The following is a 15,805-nucleotide window of genomic DNA, read 5'->3' as shown; positions in this document are numbered from 1 at the left end:
AGACGCAAAAAACACATTGTAGTTTCACCAACGTTGCTTAACTTTAAGCTTAGCTTAATACATTCTGTCTCTTGCTGTAACTTTAGAGAAAGACAAACGTGAATTAATCTAAACTAAGATTAAAGTTAAACGACGTTTGGTGAGAAAAGCCATGTAGATTAATTTTAATCTCGGTTCAGTCTACTTTTATCTTTTATTAATTCATAGAACTAAAGAGATATATAAATGACATACCGCAAGAATTTTTTAACAAACCAATATTTGTCAGACGTAAAAATTAAGTTTATGAACCGTGAATTTAATTCTAAATCATGACATTAGGCTTGTTTCCTGTTACTACACTGGTGAACTAGTGCAATAAATTAGAGCAAGTATATTTTTCTCATTCTAGCATACTGCACTAGTTCACCAGTGCAGGAGCAGAGAACAAACATTGTATCCCTCGGGGAAGCAGAAATAAATAAGCTTAACATAAAGCTCCATTCTTCATAGTGGTGGCTCGGCAAGACGCTTAGTATCTTCTCATGAAAAGGCAATTATATTACATAAATCCAGGTAGCGATCACGACGCAGAGTTAAAGAACTCGGAGAGTTCGCCTAAAGACTCGAATTCATTCAATCAAGAACGTTGGTTTTTATTTATTCGTCATTTCTACAACTTGCGGGACGACGTGTAACTCTTTGCTAAGACGAGTGACTGGTAATGGTAGGGTCCTCGGTTCGATCCCTCGTCCCGCATATTTTCCTGTCAAGAGAAATTTCAAAAATTCAGCGCTTGAAAGAGTTTAAATGCCTAGTCTAGCAGCGGACAGAAACTCAACGACGTGATGATAATGAAACCAAGAGCAAGCTACGGTTCTCAGTTTACCTGGTTTTCCCAGGAGGCCAAGAATTAACTTAGGCTGCAGTGAGTTCATTAACGAAAAAGAAATATAGAGAACCATCTTTATTTGTATTAGCTGTTGAACACATTTTACCATTTTAAATCTTAAACATACATGTTATTACCCTCACTGATCGACAGTTATATTTATTACATACGAAGCAAAATAATAACATTGAAAATCATACGAACTATTGTCATATCGTCACCGAAATATAAAGTATTGGCGGCCTTTTGTAGCTAATGCATTACAAACTAAGAGAAACGATGACTTATATCTGACAATCACTTAATAGTTTTGAATAACATGCAAATTAGATCAATTTGGGTCAATTAATTTCGAGCTTGTAAACTGCTGGCTTTGTGTCAACTGCAATTTTCTCTTTATAGAATGACTGTCATACAGTTTTTATACATTAGCAAAATTCAAAACAAATCTTTGTCCACTCAGCGTTTCTATACATACATAGGTACATGTGAAAACCTAAGCAAGATAAATTATATGTATAATGTGCTCTCGCTGAAATTTAAATAAAAACAAAATATCTCAATTTTTAAAATACCACGACCAATTTGGCGCGAAAGCGTACGGTGGATTTGTTCTGTACTGAACATTGCTATTTTTTTCAAGTGTTCTCAGTCTCTTGAAAAAAAAAAAGAAAAAAGATCCACTCACATAAACACATACCATGTGTTAGTAGAGCTTAACGCGCGTTACAATTTATCTAAAATCTAGATAAACGATTCCGATATTCTTGCTTTCTGCAAAAGTTACGGTTTACATAAATAAAACATCGTGAAACACGCAATGTTAGCTGTAGAAATGGCGCTCTCTTAAGTTTTTTTTTTCCGTCGGCGAACAGTCATAACGTTACAAGTCAATCTATTTTCGGGAATGTATTTTGATTCGCAGAAAAATATCCGTATTCTATCTCCGATGTATAGTCCAAGGTGTGTATGTGTCTATAGGTATAAGATACAATGTGTGTCCGTGCGTCGGAAACAATGAGGACTAGCAAGTAGGTGGAAATATTATGTTGCACAAATGTACCCATTTTCCAGACACCGCACCGTCGTTCTTTTCTTTTTTTGCTTTGATGAATTAGAAATATATTATTTCTAAACGTTATCGGTATATTTCCTTACCTTAGGATTCTAACGCTAAGTGAATATATAATATGTATGCACGTGGATGCCAGTACAGAGAACACGTTTTTCTTTATGCTTTACATTACATTAAATGTAATAATCGCGATATTTCCTCCAAAAATATCGGGCTCGTGTTTTACTATTGCCAATTAACAATTGCAAGAAACTATGGGAGACACACACAATCATCCTGAACACTGAAAGTTCTTAATGCAATAAACGTTAAAATGTTCCTTTTTCTGGGTTTTTCTTCTTTTTTTTTCTTTTTATGCTCGCCATCCTCCCTCTGAAAATGCACAGACGATCTGCCCTGGCTTCACACTCGGTAGTTAAAATTGCATCTATAGATTAGGTCTGTCTGTCAATAATAAACATGAGAGAATATTAGGCCGTGGCCTCCTCCGCGTCGCCGTTATTCTCGGCCTCGGCGCACTTCTCCTCGAGTCTTGACTTCTTCTCGGGACTCGCGCCGTCCTGTGCATCCTCCGCTGCATCGGCACCGGCCGTTGATTTCCTCTTTACACAGCAACTGTCGGCTGGAACAGCATCTAAAGTCGCAAACGAAGAGACACATTAACACATTGCTGGGGTTTCTTTCGCTTGAATCGCCGGATAAGATAAAAACATGTCTTTCGGCAATAGCGTACCTGTCGAGTCTCCATTTTCCGTAGATTCTGCCTCTTTCTCGTCGGTCTCCTTCTCCTCGCTCGAGCCGTTCTCTTTGGTTTCCTTAGTATCTCCATTTTCAGATGCTTTCGAATCCTCGTCAATTTCCTCCTGCACTACCTTCTCCTCTTCCACTACCTTCTTCTGAGGAGTGGTGACTTTTGTTTCCCTGAAAATCGCAACGTAGATATAACAGCGTTCTACCATACTAATCTATTAAATGCCCTACGTATAAAAGGCCTGAGTCCACGATGCTAGAACTTGGTCCAAGCTCTCGTTCCGAGAGGCACGTATAGCCATACAATTTGCAGAGCTTCTATGGAATAACTTGGATCAACTTGTAGCACCGTGGACACAGGCCTTAATACAGATTACATAACCAATCCTTTTGTTTTATAAATCGAATATTGATTGGAAAAGCATACAATCTACAAAGTAAGTCTACTAATAGTCAAGAGAATCACATTTCGTTGAAATTGTCACGTAACTGTAACTCGTCGCTGGTACAATATTGACAAAGCAAATCGCAACAAACAACAAGCTACAACCGATCGCGTGCGATCGCGAGAATCTCCGATAAACCGAAACGATCGGCCGCGAGAACGGGTCAATTCTATTCCAACGAAAGCGACGTCGCTCTCTCGCAACGCCGGCGCCCGGGGACCGTGACGGGGGGAGACACCGCGATACAAAAACCGCGGATTCGCGCGATATACGTTTCCCGTGTTTAAAATCGGCGGAGAGCCGTTGCTGGCAGGCGCGCGCTCTCCGGTATTTGCTGCCGTTTCACATTGCCGCCTGGCAACAAGGACGGCGCGACGGGGCCGAGAGAAACGGAGATAGGACGCCGCCGACAGCGGCGGCATCTAGCGTGCCTCGATATCGCGCCCTCCTCGCCCGCCCGCCCGCCGCGCCGGGATCGCTTCTCCTCTCGCGTCGCCACCCGCCGCCGTCGCCCATCGCCACTACCACCGGCGCGCCGCTCCGGCACGTCCCCCCTCCCGCCCCGCGCGTGCGCACATACACACACACTCACACGCGACGCGGAAGGCCTCAGCGTGGCGAATCGTTGGACGCTCGTCTCGCGCTCGTAAACGCGGCGTATAATGTGTAACGCCGCGATACACGCGCGCGTCCTTTTACACGGCACTCGAGACGTCCGTGCCTCACGCGAAGGATGCCGTTGCCTCCCCCCCCCCGACCCCCTGGCCGCGCTCGCGTCTTTTTCTCCGCGCCAGCGACGCGGGGAAAATTGAAATCGGCACGATCGAGAACCGATCGGGGGGATAAATATAGACGGGTCTTGTCTCCTTCGCGCGTCTATCACGGCCGGGGAGTCCCTCGGCTAGATTATACCGGTTTCGCGGCGAACTCTCCCCGTGGGAAGCGATTCGTCGTCGTCGTCGTCGTCGTCGACGTCGTCATCGCTGGCTACGTCTAATCGACGCGAGCCGGCAGGATCGATACACGTCGTCGACCGCTTTCGGGGCGACGCGCGAGACGTAAGGAAGGGACATGAGTTTTCTCTCGCCGAGAGCGAGCGAGGGAGAGAAAGGAGCCGAGACGAAGGGATCGTCCTCGCTCTCCGCGAGCGCGGCGAGGGTGGTTGCCGCGAAAAACGACGCGTGCGTTGCGTGTGCGTGTGCGTGCGCGTGCGCGCGCGCGTATACATAGACGACGTAAACAAACGAGCGAAGTGGTCGAGCGCGAGGGACAAAAGGAACACGAGGCCGCCGTCGTTGCCGTCGTTGCCGCCGCCGCCGCCGCCATCGCCGATCGGCGGCGATGCGCTCGTCTTCGATCGTGCGCGGGCGGACGACCGCGGGGGCACGGGGAGTCGAGAGGAGCGAGAGAGAAAGAGAGAGGATCCGGCGCGGGACGAGACGATGCCGCCATAAAACCGCCGCAAGTGGAGCACGCGTCGGGTCGGGTCGGATCGGGTCGGGTCGCGTCTCTCTCTCGCGCGCGCGCGCGGCGGCGGCGGCAAGGGCAGGTAATTTCCAGCGATCGTTAGGCGTACCGCGAATCGGCCCGAGAGTATTGTCGCGGCGCGAGATGGAGAGAAGAGATAGAGAGGGGCATCGCTCGCTTATTCGTTTCCCCCCCTCGCGCGCGCCGCACGTCCCCCCTTCCTCTCCTCGTCAACCTTTCTCGTCGTCGCCGTCGTTGTCACCATCGTCATCGCCGTAGTGGTCGTCGTCGTAGTCTTCGTCGTCGTCGTCGTCTCGACGATAACCCCAGAGTGATCGAACGGCGACGGTGACGAGGGTACGAGGGGACGACAACAACGGCGACGGCGACGGCGACGACGACGGCGATGGCGACGTCGACGGCCAGGAATCGACGACGACGAACGCCAAGATCGCGCGATCGGCGAGAAACCGCTTGGCGCACGTCGAAGGGAGAGGAACCGACGCCGTACGCGCGATTTTTCCGCCGTCGAATCGATACCCGCCGCCCGCCGCGTATTCACGCACCGGTGGACGCACACATAATATACTTACTTGACCTCTGTGTCAGCCATACCGATCGATTTGATCGTGAGAAATCCACGCACGTTACCGCACACGAACTCGCGCAAGCACACCTCAACCGACACGGCGGTTACGCGTCTTCTACGCACCGGTAAGCACACGCTCGGAGATTCCGGCTAACACCGCTGCCGCGTACCAACGCGCAAATGGCAGAGTGAAACGCGCACTGATTCGCCGGAGACCCGAGCGACTCCGGCCCGGCCGGCGGGCCGGCGGCCTTCAAACGCTTTTCTTTCCCGCTCGTTTACAGATGGCGCGCCGATCGCGCGCTCACGACACACGCGCGCGCACCGCGCTCGAGTCTACAACGGGGAGAAACGGGGGCCTCCGTTGGAAACGAAACGAGTAACGGGAGACGCGGGGGGAAGCGTCGGTGACGCCGCGGGAGGGGGGAGGGGTCAGGGAGGTAATATCTAATATTCATGGCGCTTAATGTCGCCGCCGCGCCGGTAGATTTTTCATGAAACGTCCGATACATCGCGGCGATAATAATCCAAGGCAAGTAAATAAATCGGGCGATTCACAAAAATACATTGAGATCAATTTTTAATCGGGCAGAGAGGCGACCTTTTTTTTTGCCACCCGTAAAAATGGGAAGATGTCACACGGTCGCGAGATAAGATACGTCGTTCCGTATCCGACCAGTAAGACAAATCGAGTGGACTGTGGAATCGTATCGATATCCCACTCCTCATTCCTGTACATCGATGCGTTTATTGCGCGGATGAACCCGTTACATTTATTCCTCGCGCCTCATGTCTTATTCAGCGATGTCTCGGTCTTTGCCATCGGACACGACTCTCTCTCGCGCGCGATACCATCTGCGAGGTACGTCCCTATCAAAACTACACGCACGCATTTTCGTAATCCACCGAGAGGGATTCTCCGCCGGTCGGATCTCGGATCGTCAACGGCGAATAGAAGCCGGCGAGGCTCGGGAGAGATCGCGTCGTTGGAGAGCATCGGCGGAAACGCGTCCAATCGCTGCCCACGCCGCGGTGGAAAGCGAGCGAGAGGAAAATAAGGGGAATATGACGTCGCGGCCATTCGATTATTCGCGGCACGGGGCTAAGCAGCGCGACGACAGCGACATCATCCCGACGTGTCGACGATCCTCCCCCACTCCTCGCGCTTCCCCCTCCGCGCCGAGCCTCGGCCTTCCCTTCCTACCGCGCGGCGCTCGGCCAATTGGATTCCACCTCGCGTCGAAAAATACGCACGCGCTTCCGGCCGCGCGTCGCGTCGCGTCGCATCGCGTCGCGTCGCGTCGGCCGGCTTTATTTTGCGCGAGCGGATCGCGTTTCTCTCGCCTCGCGCGAAAAACATCCGACTCGATGGCCGCGTCGAGAATGACTCGCCGATATCGATTGGGTCGCGACTCTCGCGCGCCGCCGGCCAAGAGCCGCGTCCTCCGGCGCGTTGGCGCGCACGCCCGCGTGCGCGACGCGCACGGCAAAGTTCTAGAAGTTTCTCTCAGCATGGCGGCGCTTCCGGTGTGCGGGAAAGGTGCGCGGCGAGAGCGCGCGGCGCATCGCCGCCCGCCTCGGCGTCCATGTTACAGGTTGCTTTTCGGTCGCTCCCGATAAAACCCGAGAGATTTCCCTCGTGGCAACGTCTCCGCCGCTCGCCGGAGAAATCGGCCGCGGCCCCCTCGAGCGGACCGTTCAATCTCTTTTCAGGAACGGGTTCCGTTCACGGTGTCCCTAGGCTTCCGCTTTTTTTAAGTATCTCGTACCACGAGAGAGAGAGCGAGAGAGCGAGCGAGCGAGCAAGCGACAGAGAGAGAGAGAGAGAGAGAGAGAGAGAGAGAGAGAGAGAGGAGAGGGGGAGTAACGAGGGGAAAGGGTCGTCCCCGAAGAAACATACACAACCATTTCCCTAGAGGTCTGACGTTCGGTTCGGGATGTAGTTATTTTGTTGCAATAATCGCGCTTTGTGAGGCGTAACTGCATTAGTCTCGCCAATTTCATAGCCCAATGCCTCTACGGTAAAATACGAAAGCCGAGTAGCGCGCCCTTCTGCAGTTCCCATCTCAATTCCCGCGAAGAATACGAAAACATCGGGAAAACATATATAAATGTGTTCCGAAAATAATACACTTTTCCAAGAAACGTTTCTCCGAATGGGGAGACCTTTCCTCCGAGGTACACTCGGGGTAATTTATTATTCTATTAATCCCGTTGTCGTGGCGAGTTTTTGGCCGCGCCACGCACACGGCAACGTGCCGTGCCGACCGTTCCGTAAATATATTTTTTGTTCTGGCACACGTGCCGGCGCGGCGGCGCGCGGTGGTTCACGTAAGCGCGTAGATAACCGGAGCGGGCGGCAGCTGCCGCGCCGCGCACCGTGCGCAGGTGAGGCAAGGCGGCCAGATGCCTCCTTCCGAGCATCTTTCGGCCGTCGAGCCGTCGAAAACTCCGGGTCCGGGTGTACCTTTACCGTACCGGAGCCTTTACGTACGGAGTCCTCGGCGGAACTTTCACGGGGGAAAGTAACAACGCGCGGCGTAGACGCGTGCGCCCGCAGCGAGAGGGGAACGTTCTCCCTCTCGCTCTCCGCCCCTGCTCGATGTTTCTCTCTATCCTCCTCCCTTCTTTTCTCATTCTAACTCTGTCACTCTCGCTCGCTCGCTCGCTCGCTGTCCTTTTCTCTCTCCTCCCGTCTCTCCCACGCGCTTCCGTCGAGGCTGAAATTCGCGGCGGACGCGGCTCGTCTCCCTTCTTCCTTTCGGCGTCTTTACGTAAGCGCCCGTCGTAATAAATTAGCAGATATTTGCTTTGTCGATCGTAATGAGGATTATCCGCACGTCGATACAAGCGTATACCTTCCACGCCGCTCGGCGCCCACCCGTGAAACTAGGTGCCCCGATAAGGGCCGTGGCCCGGTGCTTTTCATCGTGCAGGCCCGCCCCGCGACCGCGATCTATTCCGACGACGACAGTAACCTATATTCGCCGGTGGCAACACTTTTGCCACCGCCGGTGTGTCGGGGCCGCTAAAGATAGCGGCGCGCATCTAAATTTTCATTCCGCTGGACTGAATTCCGCCTCGCGCCGGTGTCGCTCTTATTAAGGTGCACTTCACCATGCACTTTCGGGTCTAGGTTCCCGAGACGCGGGTAACTCGCGACACAAACAGAGAGAGAGAGACAGAGAGAGAGAGAGAGAGAGAGAGAGAGAGAGAGAGAGAGAGAGAGAGAGAGAGGGGAGGGAGGGAGAGAGGGTGGAGGGAGGGGAGGAATCAGAATTAGAAATGGAAATACACCGCTGGCGGTCGACACGTATTTCCAGTGGGGCCTACATACGCGAATACGCTTATTAATAGCGCACCCGAATAAATACCGCCCCAAGGATACCGCCGCGGAGTATTGCGTTTTCGCGACGGTCGCGGAGTACGCGTGAAAGCGCGCACGCGCGCCAAGCGTAAAGGAACCCATTAAAGAAATCTGCATAATGAAGCGACGTATTAAGATCCCGAGGGTAGATACGGGTCCTCGACTCGGGAAGACAGACCCCGTCGTCGTCGTCGTCGTCGATTGTACGTTAATATATATTTCGAGATGACGACGGGAGGGAATGGATTATTGATTACGTGGCTGACGTTAAAGTGGCGGAAAGCGCCGCGTGCGACTCATCCGCGGAATCCGAAGTAACTGTGGCCGGTTATTCATGGTCAGATCTTATTCAAGATCGTCTCGAGTTTGGCTGACGGCAGAGAACGATTCGTCAACGCTTAAGGGCCAATTTCGCAAACGTCGGCTAACTGTTAAAGGGCCACTATTTCCGACGTCTGTTAGTTTTCAATAACAACTAACCGAACGTTAATCTTTTAGAATAGCCAATAGAAATTGCAAGTTAACGGTCGGCTAGAGTTAACAGACGTTGGAAACAGCGGCCCAAAGACCTTCGCACACACACTTTCCGTAAAACGTGACGGTAAGGTTTCGACCAATCGCGTGGCTCCATTTGTTTACGGCGTTGCCGTCCGTAAGCGAGTCGAGTCACGCGATTGGTCGAAACCTTACTGTTACGTTTTATGGAAAGTGTGTGTGAAGGCCAGAGGTCAGTCAACTCCCTATCTTTTTCTATCTTGTTATCTAAGAAGAGACAGAGAATCAAGTAACCTTCGGTTAGCAGTTAACCAACGTTTGTGAAACTGGCCCTTAAATCGGACTAGCAATTGTTGACTCGGATTGAATTGGAATTGGTGATTGTCCTTCAGCCAATGAAAGCAAAGCGGTCGGCGATTTGATCGACTCTCACTGGCTAGAAGACAATCGTTATTCGCCAATCCCGATCCAATCCGAGTCAGCAATTGCGTTTTCGCGATCTGATTCGGCCTTTAGGTTGTCTTACAATTAGTCGTAGACGTAAGGCAAGGCAAAGAAAAACGTAAGTCGTATACAATAGCCTTTCACGACTTACGTTTTTCTCTGCCTTGCGTTACATCTACGACTAAGACAGCGTTTACGGATCGTTCTCTGCCATCAGCCATAATTTAAGGATGCTATGTGGAATATTTTATTGGCTATGGAGTGTTTAAAGATGATCTTGAGACGGTCTTGTATATAAGTTCTGCCTATGAATACCGGCCTAAAAGTCCTCGTTGAAAGAAGAGATCTCGCGTATCTTCAGCGAGTATTATCTCTAACGGCAATGGTATCGTTCAAATAATCTGCACCAAGAATGACCCAGCGTACCGACAATGAGAACGCCTTTGTATCATGTTGTATTATCTCAATAGTATCTTGAACTTTCGCGATATCCTCCAAATATTCTCTGAACTCGTGTTTACTGTCAGAGGGTGTGATAGTCCCCGAAGATTTCGAGACTGATTTCCCAATTGTGCGTCGCGCGTGTACTCGACGAAGGATCGAGGAACGCCGTTTCTTCACCCGGGGAATCCCATCTCGTTCTCGACGAGATGCTCCGCCTAAGGAAAGCGCGGCGCTTTCCTTCGACAAATTGGCTCGCCGCTTCGGGTCGTGGAATCAATAGAGAGCGCGCGGACGCGCGCATCCCGTAGGGTAGAATCAAACCGAGCTTAACCCTAAACGCAGCACGAGCGGTCTCTCCCGCACGGCCCTTTATGCGCGGCTCCGACGCGTATTGGAGTATACGCAAACGAGGCATTGGTGTGCGCGCGAATTGCGTGAATCGTCTTCGCGATACCGAGGCACGTGGCATGGAACACAAACAATATTAGGCGCACGCATGCACCCGAGAGGCCGCAAGGAAGGTTCCAAGACGCGTACGAAATTCTACAGTGATGGACAGAATGGTTGCGACACTTTTTTTTAGCGAGCTTAGTGGAAGGTGCATTTAGAATCAAGGTTACGTTCGAAAATTTTTTTCCCCGAGGAATATTTTACTCGACGGTCATTCCGTAACCATTTTGAGCGTTCTCGAGCTATCTCTCGAGTAAAATTTTCCTCGGAGAAAATATTTTTAAACGTAAACCTGAATCTAAGTGCGCCTTCCTCGATTCATTAAAAAAAATATTGCGATCATTCTGTTCATTGCCGTACGTTAAAGTGCGCGCGGCAAAAAATTCTCAACGGAATTTTCAAACTGCAAAGTTACGCGTGACCGCGAGATTACGAGCTTAACTGTTAAATAAACTACGTTCTTATCTTATCGTCGCGTTATATTCTTCCCCCCTTTTCCGCTTCCGAGTCCGTTCGTTTTTTTTCCCCCCCGAAATATCGGGCATCACGCTCGAGCCGATGTCCGTCCGACGTGACGATCCGGTGCGATTAATCGGTCGCCGCGCAGTTCGGTCGGTATAAATTTCTCGGTGCAGCCGTAAAACTCGTACGCCCGGCTACCTCTTTTCTTTCCATCCTCCCCTCAGGCCGAGAGGCTTTACCGTGGCGTTCACAACGCGCGGCGGCGCTACGTATACGAAAATGCCCCGCGCGTATTCGTGCCGGCCTGACCCGGTCGCACCTTTGTGACTCGTAAGCAACCGGTTCCCGTCTTCCTCTCGCCCATCTTCGTCCCCCCCGTCCCAGCTCTCTCTCTCTCTCTCTCTCTCTCTCTCTCTCTCTCTCTCTCTCTCTTGCTTACTCACTTACTCACTCACTCGCTCGCTTACTCGCTCACTCATTCACTCGTTCACTCACTCACTCACTCACTCGCTCACTCACTCACTCACTCACTCGCTCGCTCACTCACTCACTCACTCACTCGCTCGCTCACTCACTCACTCACTCACTCGCTCGCTCACTCACTCATTCGCTCACTCGCTCACTCCCTCACTCACTCACACACTCAACTCAACTCTCTCTTTCTCTACCCCCCTCCCTCCAGCACTCGATATCTCCCTCTCTCTTTCTCTCGCTCTCTTTTTCCTCTCTCCCGCCTGCCTGGCGCTTTCCCGTCGGTCGACCGTTCTAAAATCGCGCCGCCTCTGTCTACAGTTGGGAACTAATCGGCAAAGGATTATCACAGGTCAGCGGGTGTTCAACCTTCCGTACACCTACCTACCACGGTTCGATACCGCGATACTCGGTATCCGATCATTATTAATAGCCTGACGCCGTTGCCGCGCTCGGCGCCGACAACGACGTCGCCGCCATTGCCGTCGCCATCAGCCGCCGGTTCGCCGCCGCCGCCGAAACCCTACGAGACGCCGCCGACGATCATCACCGCGCGAGTCTGTACGAACGCACGCCGGGCCTTTCCGAGGCTTTCGAACCGGTTCCCCCGTCGACGCGGCTGACGGCAACAAGTCCCCGTCTGTTATCCTCCGGCCGCGTCGCGCTCCGCGTCGCGATAGCGGCGCGACATTTGTAGGGGCCGCACGTAAAGCCGAGGGATTTATTCGGCGCGCTCGCCTCGCTGATATGTATTCTCGCCGAAACGACCGGACGAGGTATCTCGGACGATCGTGGCGTCTTTTCCACGGAGAAGCCGTGCGCGCGCCGATCAAAGAGATGGGCTTAAAACGCACAAAAACGCTCCCGAAGAGCCACTCTCGTCTAACAATTTCGCGTGTGTATCGGATCACAACGGTCGATCTCACTCGTACAATAGTCGGTCTGTTTTATCTTGGAGCGCCGCGGCGGCCCGACGGACGAGAAGGGCCCTCGGGTGGAGCTGCGGACGCGCGTCACTCGCAAAATTATTGTATACGCCGCGTCGCGCCTCGGTGCTCGCTTCGATATTGCCCCGTATTCGTCGATGTGACTCGCTCTCGACCTCTCTCCCAATTCGATAATCCTGAGATAAGAAATACTATTATGATGGAGCCGCGCGCGGGCTGTTTTCCACGATCCCCACGGAGCTCGGTTTCAACACAAACCGGCTGGCTGAGGAAGATATCTCTCGGAGGAAGTTAAATTAAAGAGACGAGTGAAGAAGTAGACGAGCTGCGAAATACAATTACGAATGAGCGCCGCGCTGTCGTGAGGGAAAAGGGAGCCGCGACGATCGAGGGGGCATTTGCCGATGAAATATCCAGCTTCAATTGTCATGTTGTTTGGCAGAAATTGTACCGTTTGTACTGGATTCACCGGGTTCCACCCTCGTTCGTCCAACGTATTTCCTATCGCCTGCGAGATTTCTTTGTAAAACAGTCGACTCCGGCTTTTCTTCGACTTTTCGTTGTGCAGTGAAAACTAAGGAATTGAGAGAGAAATTATCTATGGTTTTCGAGAAATGCTCCTTACTTCCCTAGCGGAAGAAATATCTATAAATAGCTACAAAAAATCGACTTAAAATAGAAATTTGTAGAAATGTTTACATCTTCGTTGAAACATTATTTTTTCTGTCAAAAATATCTACGAACTAGTACCACAAATTACAATGTTCTCAAATCAAGAAATTATTGCAAGTAGTATTTCATGAAAATGAACAATTTTGTAAAAATTAGTACAATTAGTACAAAACTTTACTAGTTTTAAAAATTTGAGGAACAAAATCTTAAAGAATTAAAACATTTACTTACTTGTAGAATATTATAAAAATTAACAAAATTGTTCCAATTCTAACATTTTCATATTGATTTTTATAACATTTTTTAAATTTACGTAGAATTTCTTAGATTCTGGCAGTTATATTTAATTTTTTTTGTAAAATTTTGTAGAATTATTTCCGACAGAGTTAAAAGATTAACTATTTCAAAAGCGTCTGTACTTTTTCCCTATTGTGGCGGGGGAGATTGTAGAAGAATCCTCCTTTCACTTCCCTTCTAAAAGAACTTTTCAATTTACAAAATAATTCAACTTTAATTGTAAATCGGGTCTCATTTGTATAGTGATGGATATAATGCTTGCGACACTTTTTAATGAGTTTAGGAACGCGCATTTAGATTCAGGGTTACGTTCCAAAATCTTCTCCGACAAATATTTTACTCGATGGCTATTCCGAAACCATTTTGAGCGTTTCCGATCTACTTCTCGAGTAAAATTTGCCTCGGAAAAAAAATGTTTTGGAACGTAAACTTGAATCTAAATGCGCGTTCCTAAAAAAGTGTCGCAACCCTTTTGTCCATCACTGTACGTTATTTTTTTCTGCTTCTCTAAATGAGTATCTAATCAGTACCGAAGGATTCTCCGACGTCTCGGCGATGATTGTCGGGTGTATTACACGGTGTAAAAGCTGCGCAACGGCAAGCAGCGATAGCGACAATCATCGCCGAGACGTTAGAGAAGCCCGGATACCGGAACGCCCTCCCTAAGTGAAGGTGAAACTCCGTGAATCACCCTGTACGTTTCCACGCTTCGTCTATTTCAGTAACTTTTGCGCACAATGATCTTTTGGCGCATTCAGCTACGAATGCACGGGCGCATCCCGTCGCGGTTTTCGGATCTCGAGTGCAAGTAATCAAACGCGGCGAGAGAGTAGATACACGGCGCGACGTTCCGGAGAAAGGTTTCGCTGAAACACTCGCGATATCTCCGAAAGAAAGAGGAGAGAGACCGAGATAGAGAGAGAGAGAAAGAGAAAAAGGGGGGTTTATCGCGACGGCGCAACGATATATCGGGCATGGCGTTGGATTGTCGACGATAATTCTCGCGGTTACGCGCGTGTGTGCGCTTTCGAGAGCGCGTTTCCCCGTGCGATAAGTCGCGCGGGAATCCGACGTGACGTTATCCGCGAGAGTGATAAAAGCCCGCGCCCGCGCGCGCGCGTGGTTTCGGCGGTTCGAAATTTCAAAAGCAACCTTGACGGCGGAGAGCGACGCGAGTTTTTCGGTCGGCTGACTCAGAGCGAGGTGCCGTTTCTCGCGTAGTCGGGGGAACGTGACACAATCGGTCTTCTCGGAGCTCGTTGCGCGATCAGGGCCGGCTCGGGGCACGTCCGGGCCCTTCCCTTCCCCCTCCCTTCGGGCGGTCCGCGGGGTTTCGAAAAGTCGGGCTCGGGAATGTCGACGAAACGGGGTCACGGCTGCTTCCAAACTCGAGCGTATTCCTCACCGAGAAAATTCCTCCCTAGCTCTCGGAAGTGACATTCTCCGATAACAAAAGCAATTGTCGACCGCGATTAGGTAACGAGTGTGACCAACTTGTCCGTACATTCCGCCATTTTAACAACACCGCGACGTTAGAGAGAGAGAGAGAGCCCAGCGAGAAATGACTCGTCGATTGATGTCGAATCGACGTCGTTTCGACGAATCATTTCACACTGGGACGTTAAACGGGACAAGCGACAATATTAGCGGTCGCTAAACGTATCTCATTAATTTCTACTTTAATGTTCACACATGCGCGTCGTTACTTTTCCAGTTTTCTTTTGAAGATCGTCTGTAGGATTATTTAGCATCGACAAGTCGCGCGAGTTTCCACGCGAGGTGTCGAAGCGCCAAGCACGCTCGTTAATTTTTAATAGCGAATTCGATTTCCTGCGCACTCTTTGCAGCCAACTGTTATACTCGAGGATCGTCTTGAATACCTCTCGAAATACTTGTCAAGTAAAATAATACGGTATCCGCACGGATAATTTTCTGGCCACGCATAAGGCGATTGTTTGGTACACGTACCAGTGTACACTCGGCGTCATAAATGCTTTTACACCCGAGGATAGCCGTTAAGTTCCGTATATTCCGACAGAAGGATTCGTTTTACTAAGATAAATTTTCCCCGTGGATATCTTTGGCGTCGTTCTTGAGGTGTAAAGGCATTCGTGACGCCGAGTGTACACCCTGGTGCACTTTGGTACATCTATCAAACGGTCGCCTATTGTCTTTGTATTTAAGGGCCAGTCTCGCGAACGTCGGTTGACCGTTAACCAGAGTTGAGTCAACTCCGTGTCGTTTTCTATCTTATTATTTAAGAAGAGACAGAGAAGGAGAATTAACCCGCGGCTACCCAGTGAGAAATGATTCGTCGATCGACGAATCATTTCTCACTGGGATAGTAGTTGGCCGATGTTTGTCGAACTGGCCCTAAGACGAGCTCAAGTTTAAAACCGTAGCGTAAGAATGGACATGGAGCAAAGTGCACTCGGTGCGGCGCGGGACAACGTTGACGTCGGGAAGTCGATCCCTCCTCGGGAGAGAGGAACGCCGGCGGCGTTCCGCTTCTGTAACGCGCGCGCGGGTCGCCGCGAGTCGCCGAGATGGCGGGCCTC

At 50.5% G+C, this 15,805-nt stretch overlaps 1 protein-coding gene across 2 annotated transcripts; it reads right to left on the bottom strand.

Moving 5' to 3' along the window:
- Window positions 1-931: 931 nt before the first annotated feature.
- Window positions 932-5,487, bottom strand: LOC105567558. Of its 2 annotated transcripts, none has more exons than XM_012022497.1 (3): window positions 5,203-5,487; window positions 2,680-2,867; window positions 932-2,580 (listed from the first exon to the last, which is right to left on the bottom strand). In XM_012022497.1, the coding sequence occupies exons 1-3, from the start codon at window positions 5,220-5,222 to the stop codon at window positions 2,417-2,419; spliced, it is 372 nt and encodes a 123-aa protein (XP_011877887.1). In that variant the 5' UTR covers window positions 5,223-5,487; the 3' UTR covers window positions 932-2,416. The 2 variants fall into 2 exon arrangements, with proteins under 2 accessions (XP_011877887.1, XP_011877888.1); XM_012022498.1 differs by lacking the exon at window positions 5,203-5,487 and adding an exon at window positions 3,163-3,460.
- Window positions 5,488-15,805: the final 10,318 nt, after the last annotated feature.

The sequence above is a fragment of the Vollenhovia emeryi genome, unplaced genomic scaffold (assembly GCF_000949405.1).
Source record: "Vollenhovia emeryi isolate VEMERY1.0 unplaced genomic scaffold, V.emery_V1.0 DF939136.1, whole genome shotgun sequence".
Taxonomy (NCBI): domain Eukaryota; kingdom Metazoa; phylum Arthropoda; class Insecta; order Hymenoptera; family Formicidae; genus Vollenhovia; species Vollenhovia emeryi.
This window is presented reverse-complemented; position numbering and strand designations above follow the sequence as displayed.